We start from the raw sequence: 12,882 nt of genomic DNA, 5'->3' as shown, positions 1-12,882 counted from the left end.
CCATTTCGAAGTTGGTACTTTGTTAGTACCTAAACGGCAGGAAAAATTATATTACGGCTCTGGCGAAGATGAATTCGGTAGAATTAAGTGCAGATATTTAAACTTATCTGATTTTATTATTAAACACTCTTTCACAAGAACTATGTGTTACTTGTACGCTCACTTTTCTGACTTCCATTAGCAATTTTTTTTTTTTGTAAGTTGACAGCTCAGTCAGCTGTTTTGCACGCAGAGTTGTAAAAAGAGCAAACGGAAAATTTTAAGGCATTCGAGCAACCGGTAAACGAAAGCCAAAGCTGTCAGGAAATATTTCCATATTAAAGCCCCATAAAATGCGGGCTGTCGCGAGAATTTCGGGAAAACTTTTTTTAACTCAAAGATTTAGACCACATTAATATACATACGTACAAATATACGTATGTACATGCATGTAAAAATGTACGATGTATTGTGTATGTTGCAAGTAGATATTCAATCCTTGCAACTTTATATCAGGCATTTTCGTGGTGACGTTCATTGCATCGTGACCTTTATGCTGCGCTCCGCTCACACACACACACACACTCACACACTGGCATGCATGTAAACTTAACGTGATGATGTATGGCATATGAGTGCGTGCCTTGCATTGACTGTTGCCGGAGCTGTGCCTTATGAATATTCCTTTTATTTTTATTTCATTTTTGCCAAAAATCTTTGGAAATATCCATATGCAAATATTTTTACGAGTTGATTGGAAAATCTGTGGCTTGCAAATTACGAAGATGCTACTGGAATAGGCAAATGTCTTCAATGTTCTTAGTTAAAATATTTTTGCAAAATATGTGCATTTTGATGTGCACGATTTTCGCAGAGAAGATCGCAAATGAAAAATGTTTAATAAAATCGCAGGTATCTGAGTACAAAACTCGTTAAATTTTACAATAATAATGAAGATGAGATCAAGAGTGATTGGCGCTCACAATGGTGTTATATGAAATACTCGATGCGCCTTTTTTCAGCGGTTTTCCGGGGGAAAGGTGGTTACCTTAAGATGCCCAGACCCCGAGATTGAAGAATTTAATTGTATAATTTTTAATTTTGCTGATTTTTATTAACATTACTTAAACTTGGCAAGGTAAAATTTAGTATGTCTAAATTTGAATTAGAGAGATGCATATAAAATTGCAATTTTGAGTTGCAAACAAGTATTCCGTCATCGATTCGACGAAACATGACTTTCCAAGGTTAAAGGCACAAAAGTACCTACACATATTACGGAAAAACTAATTTTATATGCCCGGTATATACTATTTATAATATAGTAAGTATCTTTGGAGAAAAATTAAGTTGATGCATAACAAAAACAATTCAATAAAACTGAGAAGCTTTCCGAAACTCCGAGAATTGTGTGGCAAACGCCGAGCCCCAGGATTGATTGGAGACCCCTGAATTTCGGGCTGAAAAATCCCTCTGAAACTACGTCTCGGAAATGGCGACCTATTATGCGGCCGCGGTGCGCACCTCCCGGGACTGCCGTCAAGCATTACTTTGTGGTGGGAGTGGCAATAGTTCCCCGCTTCTACGTTCTAGCATTTTCAAAGAATCTCTGCTTTTTACTGCTCTAGCTATTTTTCCCCTTGCAATGAATAGGAAATTCTACAGTGTAGATTCCTTCACATACATACCGAGCCCTAACCGCCAAAATAACGTAAGCGACATTTTTTTCAAAATTTTCTTTTTGATGCAGAGATATTCCTAGAGCATCTAGATGCATTTCTGCATCAAAAAGAAAATTTTGAAAAAAATTTCGCTTACGTTATTTTGGCGGTTAGGGCTCGATACATCTTCAGAAGAGACATAACTCAAAAATCACATCCGTAAATGTAACTGCTTGTGAATCATACAGATTCAACGCAATTAATACAAATATAGGTATAACAGTAGTTTTCTAGTTAAATAATATAATCACGAAGAAAAAATATTTGCATCGATTGGAGATAAATCCTACAAATTGATCAATGCAAAAAAAATCGACCTATTTTTTTTTTAGCTGTCCCATTTTGAAGATCGTGTGCGATATGTATATGGTGGAGTTTCCGACTTATATCATTAAAGTGTCTACTTTCGCATCTTCTGTTACAAGGCCCTCCTCGAAGGTTGCAAACAGGACAGCTTTTAATTTTAAATCGGTAGGTGGCGCTAGTTTAGACATGAAGCTTTAATTATAGGCGCTAGATGAATTATATTTTCTCCCATCTTTATGGGGTCCACTGTTCCGGTTTTGAGATCCATGAATACAAAGTTCAGAAAACACCGAATCAGAATGCTCAAAAGAACTGCGAAGCGATTATACGCTCTCAAAAACTGAGTCAAGATTTTGTGAGCCAATTTGAATGTTGCGTTATAAGTAGCTTCTTGGTCAAGAATTTTCCAGAAAAAAGTAAAAAACTTACCCATCTAAAAGCTCCGTCATTTGAATGAAATTTGCGGTGATAAACTATAATTTTTTTTTAATTGAATCAGTGGTTAGTTAGATGTATTAGTTTCGCAATGCATAAAATTCCTTACCACGCACTCCTTAAGTAGCTATAGAAATAAAATGGATGATTATTTTTTTTTTCACTGCCCATTCGCTTTCCAGGCAAAATCCTCTGTACACAATGTCTCTCTCTCTCTCTCTCTCTGCCACTGATATGTCTCATATTCTGGCACAATTGTGCATTTGATGGCATAAAATTAACAGTTGCACTTGCTAACTACGTTTAGAGCAACTCTTTTGCTGCATCTAAATTCAACTGCTACCCGCTGAAGTGCACTTTTGGTGACACTTCAGCGGTTACCACTCGCTGCAAACTTCAGCTTGGTTTCAAATGCAAATTTTCGTAAATAATTTTGTAATTTTATTTTTATGCAAATTTATAAGCGTTTCGTGCTTTTGTACTGCACAACACTAATCCAATTAGTGATGAAAATGAAATTTGCTAATAAAAAGCGTTGCAACATCCGTTCGCTGGTCGCATCCGCTGCATCATGCTGGTGTAGTGTTAGCCAGCTAAAAGTGAGGTGGCGTTAAAAATTTACTGCTAATTTAATAGCAATTTTTGACGAAATTTTATGTGGCACATCGAGCTGTTCCCGAAAAAGTTTTAAACTAAAATATATACCTGAACTCTAATGTAATTCGCTAAAAAAAACTTAGATATTCATGTGAAATTTGCTGGTGTTACACATCGCTGGCTAATGGAATCGACAAGTACATATGTACATATGTATAGTTTGTACAAACATAAAGGATAAAAGGATTAGTTGTGCTCGTTGTCCTACTCGTATTTGCTGAGCTACGGATTTGCAGCTAATGTAGTTGTGGCGATGAAACGCTGATCAAATTTGTGGTAATTTTTTTTTTGTTCACTCTTTTGAGCATCTTTGCCACGGTTCCGAATTTGTGCCGCTCAACTATGTATTGGCAGAGTTTGGGATAAGTTATGGTCAATGTAAGAAACATTATTATGTTAAGGGCACCCCTAAAATATATCGTTAAGCTTAGTTGTATAATGCTGTTAAATATATTTACAACTGATTAACCTGTCGTTTTTCTTGGCCTTTTAAAAAGATATGTGTTAGAAGGAAAATTAACACTCACCTCGCAAATATATTTCTTTAAATAATTATCCCTACCATGGGTAATTATTGCCTATTACATCCAATATTTTTAGTGTGATATTATTAACTCAATTACCCTTAAAAATTATTTTTATATAAATAGAACCTATTTTCTTGAAGAGTTTTAATAGCAATGAAACGAAGGTTGACGAGTTGTCAAAATCGGTCAATCAGTTCGTCTGTTATTGAATTTTCAAGTAAAAAGGCCAAAAAAAACCANTCTTTAAATAATTATCCCTACCATGGGTAATTATTGCCTATTACATCCAATATTTTTAGTGTGATATTATTAACTCAATTACCCTTAAAAATTATTTTTATATAAATAGAACCTATTTTCTTATTTCATTCAAGTGGCCCGTTTCAGAAATTATGACTCATTATATTTCATGATCCAATGATCCGATCTAAATCAGATCAGTAAGGGACCACCTCTGAGATACTACTTTGCAAAAATAATTATCGAAATCGGTTGAAAAAAATAAAACGATATTTCGACGAAGTGATTACCTTCTGCTTTGTTTGAAAGTCGGTTAAAAAGACAAAATTTATAGTATGCGCCTTGATTCTGCCGAAAAAAAATGGAGGGACCTACAGTTTTACAGAAACATACTCAGACGTTTGCAGTTGCCTGCCGAGGGGCGCTGTTAGAAATAATTTTCTAATTTAACCGCGGACTACGGATTGAACCCAAGTCCTACAAAGTGGTAGTATGCAACTCTTACTACTCAGCCACAGCGGCCATATACAAAATTATCCGCCATGTTCATCCTAAACAATCCAAATTCTACAGTGTTTCAGCAATATCTTGAAATTGTGTCAGAATTGTTCCGACATGGGGCGCCAGTCAATCTGTCACAGGTGTTCGTGTAAAGCGATACGATTTTGAAAGCTTTTGTCGAAGACCATGCTGGTCCAACATATATAAACTTTTCTGATTTTAACAGAATATCGTTAGTATGTATGCATGTGTGCAGTGCATACTTTACATGAACATTTATCTATTAATGCATTGTTTCATTACCAATTACCTTTGTCATAGTATAATCCAACAGGTGATAATCCCTTACTGTGTTAGTTCAATTAACGGATTAAATCGGTGTTCACTTTGTTCTATGCCGCTTTCACTGTCAAGGCAACATATTAGCGCACACTGAGAAAAATAGCGTTTAAAACTTACAAACAATTTTAAATTTAGAATAAGTTATGTTATTTATTTTGGAATGACTTTCCATCCATCAACCATTGTCAAATTTTTTTTTTAAGGCGAATCGGTTCCAGCGTTGTGCCATTTTCAGTATTATTCTTCGTTACGAAAATCAGCCAATACCAAGAAATTACTTATGAATTTTTAAAAATTACGAACTAAAGAACCAACCACATGTACAAACATTTTATTTTAGTTATAGTAAATTCTCTACAAGCAGCTATCAGGTACATGTCCTTACTTTCCCCTACAAATAATTATCATTTTCAAACCCTTCCTAACATGAAATATTTAAAGTGTACCCGACGTCACATTAGTTGCTTGTATCAGCACATTCGACCTAACCCATTACAATTTGTGTAAAAATGTTGTACGCAAAATGTCACTACCGCTGAGTAGAGCAGTGATTTGATTATCTGGTGCGGTTGCGTTGCCACGGCGGTTGGTGTGCTCTCGGAAATGTCCGAATACTTTGCAGCATTTAATTTTTCCGAATTGCTAAATGGCGCGGACTGGGAGCGGTTAGTGAATAGTAAAAAAAACTATTACCTCAAAGTGATTTGCATTTAAAAAAATATATATTTATTTCTTAATTTCGCAGCCTCAAGGAAATTTGGCGTGAATTCGGCAGTTTGTGTGAATTGCATGTGTCCAATGAATCAATACTTGACTGTGTAAGTTCTTGAGGCAATTTTAAATTGATATTTTGGTGTGCAAAAATTTTTGGACATATACTTTTATACATATTTTTTTACATATAACTTTTATAGCAGCACACAATTTTTCACGTGCATGGCTTTAACCATCGAAAATGCTTGAGTTGCATTGTAGCATAGAAGTATTTCCATACAAATAAAAAAGAATCACTATAGAACCTCCGTCTTCACCTGCAGGCTGTTGGAGACACAACCACATACATTTACATTATACATATTTATACATACATACGTACAAAGAGGGCATATCATTTTGGACCAAATTCAAATGCCATAGAAACTTAAAATATAAGCTTAAAGTTTTGCAAAACACTGAAAAAAATCCCATGAAATTTCAAACTTGTTTTTTAGAAGTGTTACAATTTTTTATGAGTATACAATTTTGTGGCCCATTTATTGTAATAATTGTGAAATCGTGACGACTCAGCTTTCTTCATTTTTCGGCAACAACAACAAAAAAATTCAATTTTTTTTTTTATCAAAGAACCTTCCACACAGAAGTTCCAAAAATGTGCTTTTTACAGAATTGAAATCGGTTCAACCGTGTTTGGTCAGGCATCGCTGTCATACGAAAGCCATTTCATTTTTAACCGACTTCCAAAAAAGGAGGAGGTTATCAGTTCGTCGGAATATTTTTTTTTTATGTATGTTACCGCATTACTTTGGACCACGTCAACTGGTTTTTGCATCGGAAAGGTAGTGTCTCAGAGGTGGTCCCATACTAATCTGGTTAAGATCCGATCAGTGGATCATGAGATATATATATATATATATATATTTTTTATATGAGAGTTTAAGTCGGTTTTTTTTTGCTAAAAATTACTTGTTATATATATAGATAACCAAAATTAAATAACAACACAAATAATACTTTAAAACTTGGCAAAAAGTGGTTCGGCTATAATTTTTTCACCACTGTATGTATTTTTTAATACCTTAATTAATTAGTTAATTGGACATTCACATCGTAAATAAAGGAAGTACATAACAAAATTAAAAAATATATGCCTTTTTTGCCTTTTTTCAAGTTTTTAGTGCTTTAAAATACCACATTTCTACGTTTGCCTTCTTCTTAGTCGATATAACAAAAATAAAATTTTTGTCACTTTGTGTTGGACATTATACATTAGGGCGGGTGTTTTTTTTTTCTTGCGAAAGTAGGTTTTGAAGTCAATTTGAAAATTATCATTTGCGCCCTCTGGTGGAATTTTTAAGAAACGGATAAATATAAAGGATAAAATTTTAACATGGCATCCATAGCGAATCGTAAGACGTATTCTACGTCAAAATTTACCATTCGTTTCTTTTACCTTCACGCATATAACAAAAATATTTCCATTTCTAAACATTTTGACCGCCGTTGTTCTTCTATAAAATCGATTTTTTAGTATCCATTGAATATGTAAATCAAAGTAAACAGTTTAGTCTGCAAAACGTGGGGGGCGGGGGGGGGGGCGATTAAATCACGCCGGCGGATTAGCCTTAGTCATGTTTGTTTGATCTATAGCCTCTTTAATTCTTTCACTAAGCATCGATTATGTTACTCTATCGTTAGTCTGCTGTCTGTGCAGTGTTAAGTGGTAAAAGTAAATAACAATGCATCATATTATTGAACAAACTACGAAAGCGGAGTATATTTTAAATGTACCTTTATGTACTTGTGTTTTACAATTAATTTTTACAGTACAAATTTGATTGTTGTGAAAACGAATGCCCGATTGCACCAATCAATTCTAAATTTATCAGTCAGTCAGTTAAATTTGAAAACGCCACAAATTTGGTCGGAAAAGCTGTCATTTTGAATTTTAATAGTCTGATAGATTTTAAAATTGATTGGTGAGACTGAAGATAAGAAGAATAAAACAAGTAATTTTTAGCAAAAAACAGAACCGACTTCAATTCTCATATAAAATATATATATATATATACGTATGTACGTTACGCTGCGATTGTGTACTTAGTGGTCGTCCATGTACACATTCGCATTCGCAAAATATTCTTATAATTTGATACGAATGCGAATGTGTAAAATGATGCGCATCATTCGCATAACGAATGCGAATGCAAATATTCACAACATCTCTGATGCATATGTACATATATAGCACAGAAGAGCATTTGAAAAAAATAAAGGGTAAACATGTTTGAGATATAGAAGCTTAAATTAAAAAAATTAAACAAACTAAGATCTACATTCATACATATCGACGGCACAGTGAAATATCGCCCTATCCCTCAGAAACTTTTCCAAGAACGCCCTATTTCAGTATTCAGTTCAAAAATGCGCCATCTCCACTGAAAATAAGGTAACGAATATTCCCGTACTAAAAATGAATACATACATATTTTGTTCTATTCATAATCTATAGAACTATGAAATTTGTACGCAACAAAAAAAAAAAACAGGAACGCAAGTCTAACTCGATTTCGTAGTGCGATATGTAATTATCTCATCTAAGTTTATAGATGGGTGGCAATGCTGCTTAAAAATATATAGTATATTAGTAGTAGTATCGAAGCGTATTCCAACACCTTCCGTTTCATGGCCATGTGGTGGTAGTGAAAAAGCTTAAACTCTTTAATTACTTCAGTGTTACTTTTTAGAAAGGAGGCAACCCTATTCCAAAATTTTTTTTTCTTATTTCTTCAAACTTTTCTCGATTTCAGTTTTTCAATTTTGTGTTTAGGCCAAAACTTTCCACAGAGGAACAGCTAGTTGCATTAGAGCAAAAACAAAATTTACATGTATTTTGTGGTTGCTTCTGGTCTCTACAGTTTCAACAAACATTTTTTTAATTCCAGGATCATCAGTTCATCCCGTACAAGGCCGATACAAATCATATAAACTCTACAGAACTTTCTCTTTTATTTGATACNACATATCGCACACCGTCTTCAAAAGAGTCATAACTCAAAATTTGGCATTTTTGAGATTGTGCGCTAAAAATGTACACAGAGCTTTTATTTAACTTTCAGCAAGCAGCTAGAGCAAATTTTTTTATAATTTGTTAAAAAAAAAACTGAAGATAAAGTCGCCCTTGGCCATATGATTATCATGTGCTAAGAAATAAATAAGAAGAAACGGTGTGCGATATGTATTGTTATTCTACATTGAACTGAATTCTTTAAATAATTTTTTTTTTTTATAAATTTGAAAATCCGAAGTCCGGTGTATTTACATCCTGATTTCAAAGAGAAAAATTGAAAATGCAGTCTTACTATTCTTGACCGCGTGATTCGTGAAGGTATTGACTTTTTTGTATGTAAAATCTACTGCCGTGCGGTGTTAAATGTTCTCGACAAAGTCTTGTGCCCTTTTCTATTCGTCCAATTAATGATTCGAATTAAATGCGCTATATTTCATTCCTACTTTTTCGCAGGTTACCCCCGACATGGCTCACCTCGTCAACCCGTACTGGAGCAAATTCCCCCCAATGAATTCAACAATGAGTCAAATTTTGGGTATTTACACACTCATCCTCCTGCTCATCTCCTCCTTTGGCAATGGCGTTGTGGTCTACATCTTTGGCAGCGCTAAATCACTGCGCACACCCGCCAACCTGCTCATACTGAACTTGGCCTTCTCCGACTTCTGCATGATGGTGTCGCAAGCGCCTGTTATGATTATCAATTTTTACTATGAGACTTGGATATTGGGACCGCTGTGGTGTGACATTTATTCCATCTGCGGCTCTATGTTCGGCTGTGTGTCTATTTGGTCGATGTGTATGATTGCGCTGGATCGCTACAATGTCATAGTGAAGGGTGTGTCAGGCCGCCCAATGACAACTAAATTAGCGGTCAGGAAAATTGGCGGCATTTGGATGTTCGCAACATTTTGGACGCTTCTACCATTGCTCGGTTGGAGCAGGTAAGAGCTACCTACGCATGCTGTGGAGTACATTTAAATTTCCATTTTATGAATTTTCCGTCTCTACACTCACAGATATGTGCCTGAAGGCAACTTGACGGCATGCACCATTGACTACATGACGCGCGACTGGAATCCACGCTCCTATCTGCTCATCTATTCATCGCTGGTCTACTTCACGCCACTCTTCCTCATTTGCTATTCTTATTGGTTTATTATTGACGCTGTGGCGGCACACGAAAAAGCAATGAGCGAACAGGCAAAGAAAATGAACGTTAAATCGCTACGTTCCTTGAGGGATTGCGAGAAGAGCACCGAGGCGAAGTTGGCCAAAGTGGCGTTGACCACAATCGCTTTGTGGTTTATGTCATGGACACCTTATGTAATCATTTGCTATTGCGGCTTCTTTGGAGTGGAAGGAATGACGCCGCTGAGTACGATTTGGGGAGCGACATTTGCAAAAACGGGTGNCAATTCATTTTAACATTATTGTAATTATAGTCATCCCAAGTACCGTTTAGTGCTAAAGGAGAAATGTCCTTGTTGCATATTCGGTTCAACAGAGGAGGATAAGCCGGATGCACCAGCGTCGGAGAGCCAGGGCACGGCTGATGCTGAATCGAATGCTTAGTGAGGAGAAGAGGCCTTAATATCACCTTACTTTAATATATTCCTGTTTAAATAATACATAGTTCCTAGATATTTTGGAAGTTATATATATAGTATGTAAGCAAACCATTTCAAAATGTAAAAAAAAAATTAAAGGAATCGATACGATACAAAGCATTCAAAAATAATGCGAAAACAAAGTGAATAAGATCAGTGAAACTACCTCTGGTTACTGAGGTAACTTTGAGATTTGAACAAAGTACCCCTCAAATAATTCGACGCCTCAATGTCCTCTACTAGGGTGGAATGTCGGCATCGTTGACGGCTTTCGGCCATAGTTGGACAGCTTTCTCTCAGAGGTGGTTTTGGTTAACGCTGCGAGGTGTCATAGGCTGTGGTGGTGCTGTGTACCTTTCGGAAGCTCTATTTATGCGCAGCAAGGAGCTTAAGGACTTAAGCGAGTTGGTTTCCCAACGGCCAAAATTTTTTTAGCATATACCAGCTATTGGAGGTACCACACCAAGTGCTCCACCCACGTCTTTCGCGTATGCTGGCATTCAGGTTTCCGAGTCTCAAGTTTACAGGGTCGATAAGGAAATCCCGGAGATAGACCTGGCGTAGATTGTAGGGTATTCGATTATTCGCCTTTTCCCAAAAAACTAGTTTTCCCGATAATGGAAAAATTGCAATTTGAAAAAAAAAAAAACCGGTTGCCGATTTTGAAATTAAGAAAAACCCGGATAAATGCTTATCTGTTTGCCAATGGCAAACCTCCGAGTGTAGTTTTGGCATGAAAACAGCTTTTTAACAATACAATCGCTGTTCGGAGTCGGCGAAAAAAGTGTAGGTTCCTCCCCTTTGTGTGACAACATCAAGGCGCACGCCATGAATTGGAGCAGAAGCTTGGCCATACACTAACAAATGTGTAAGCCCTAATCTATTATTATTATTAAAAGCTTTTACTAATAAAAGAGTAAAGCAAAGTAAGTAAATACAACGTTTTTTTTATAGCAAAATTCGAAGAAATAAAAATCTGTGAAAAATTCAGGTTTGTAATTGTTTAATACTTTATTGCATTTTTTCTGTAGCCGAGTGTGCCTACCGCCACTCGGAAGATCCCTGATTCAATTTCTGGTCGCCCATCGGCAGACAATGGCAGACCTACAAGTGTATTACTGCCATAAAAAAGGAGAACACGAATGTAAAGCTCAGCCAAACACGTACAAAGCGTTTAAGTGCTAAGCATTCGTTTATAGGAATCAAATATGATATACTGTTGATCCACAAAAAACCTAGGATATATTTTCGAAGCTACTTACGGTTTCCCTTGAACTGCAAAGCTTCGAAAAACCTAAAAGTTTTTATTCAGAGGTCAAGATTTGTTTGAATTAAAAAAAAAACGGTTTGTTCGATGTTCGAAAAATCAAGATTTCAAAAATAAAACGCCTATAGATTTACACGAAGCCGTTTGCACTAGTTTTTTTTTAATTTTTTTAAGTTCTCTGCACCAAAGCGGAATCGTGGGTCGCCTGGATGACCCATGCATGCTCAAAGACATACAGATAGTAAACAAGACTTTACCTTCCTTGGCCTTGCGAGCATTGTACTCACCACACGTAAACAGCGCAAAGTCCCTCACTGAATGCCGTAGATTGAATTAGATGACCCAGAATCAGAGAATTTAATTAATGCGGGTGCATGAATCTCGGGCTTTTGCGCGTAAATGCAAAGCTCACAAAATGAAATGGACACCTTTAAACAGTTTTAAGGAGAGCACATAACAAAAGTGGCCAGGGCTAGAAACCATTGTCGCAGTTGCAAGCCCTTTCAAGGGCATATAAAAACTTTGGCAAAGTGCATAACGTCTACAGAGTTGCTTGTACCCTAGTGAGATTTTTAGCTTCGACAGGCGTTGGTTACTCTATATGGCATCACAACCAGCCTGCGTATCGTATACTAAAGGTCTCGGAATGTATTTGAAGAATCTACTCTCCAAACATTCCAACCTGAGCCAACCTAACTTAGCTTTCGTTGTTGCTAATGTTGTAATTAAAAAGAAAAATTTCCTTTCCGCCGAATGTAGGTACATATGTATGAAAATATTACATCAAAACTTCAAGGTATGTATATACATATGTATGTTTGTGCATTTATGCACCTGCAATTACTCGAGCTCTTCTTGCGCATAAGCATTCTCAAAGCTATTTCCAAATGGTACAAATTAAAAAAAAAAGCTTAAAATCGTAAAAAAAACATGCATTTATTTATGTATTTGCACACATCACTCCACATGTGTGCACCACCAAGCTTTTAAAAATGTTGGTTTTTAATTTCAAGCAGCAAATATTACGCTTTATGAACGAATGAAAAACTAGCAGCACGGCATGAAAAGTAAAAAAAAAAATAGCACGCATTTCTAAGTAAATAAAATTTGGCACTATTTGAGCTCAAAAGTACCATACAAATTAAAGTAATAAAAAATGCAGTTATTCAAAGTTTCATTTAAAAAAAAAATATTTTAAAATGTTTTTTCTTTTTTCACCCTGAAATGTGTGCACTAAATCCACTTTGGTTGAAAGGCACTCAGCAGGCAATTGTTATCCATTTTAAAAACTTTCATAACTACCGCACTAAAATAATAAACCCATGCAGTTGGTTAAATATTCGAGTATAATAAATGTAAAAGTGTTGTTCATTGAAATGTCCGAAAAAATCTGTTATACTGTTGTGTAAATAGAAAAGTTTAAGTCCATTTAAAAGGTTGCGGCAAAAAGTTGCTAACATACACATGTACATATGCAAAATGCATTTATTGCACTATTGCCAGATTTTTT

General features: G+C 35.7%; 1 protein-coding gene across 1 annotated transcript; it reads left to right on the top strand.

Moving 5' to 3' along the window:
• The first annotated feature begins 5,285 nt into the window (after positions 1–5,285).
• Positions 5,286–10,240, top strand: LOC108373242 (opsin Rh2-like). Its single transcript, XM_017629107.1, has 4 exons — positions 5,286–5,373; positions 5,454–5,526; positions 8,949–9,439; positions 9,515–10,240. Exons 1-4 carry the CDS (start codon positions 5,312–5,314, stop codon positions 9,921–9,923), a joined length of 1,035 nt encoding a protein of 344 aa, XP_017484596.1. The 5' UTR covers positions 5,286–5,311; the 3' UTR covers positions 9,924–10,240.
• Positions 10,241–12,882: the final 2,642 nt, after the last annotated feature.

Source organism: Rhagoletis zephyria, unplaced genomic scaffold, assembly GCF_001687245.7.
Source record: "Rhagoletis zephyria isolate East Lansing unplaced genomic scaffold, Rhagoletis_zephyria_1.1 Rzeph_scaffold_06503, whole genome shotgun sequence".
NCBI lineage: Eukaryota > Metazoa > Arthropoda > Insecta > Diptera > Tephritidae > Rhagoletis > Rhagoletis zephyria.
This window is presented reverse-complemented; position numbering and strand designations above follow the sequence as displayed.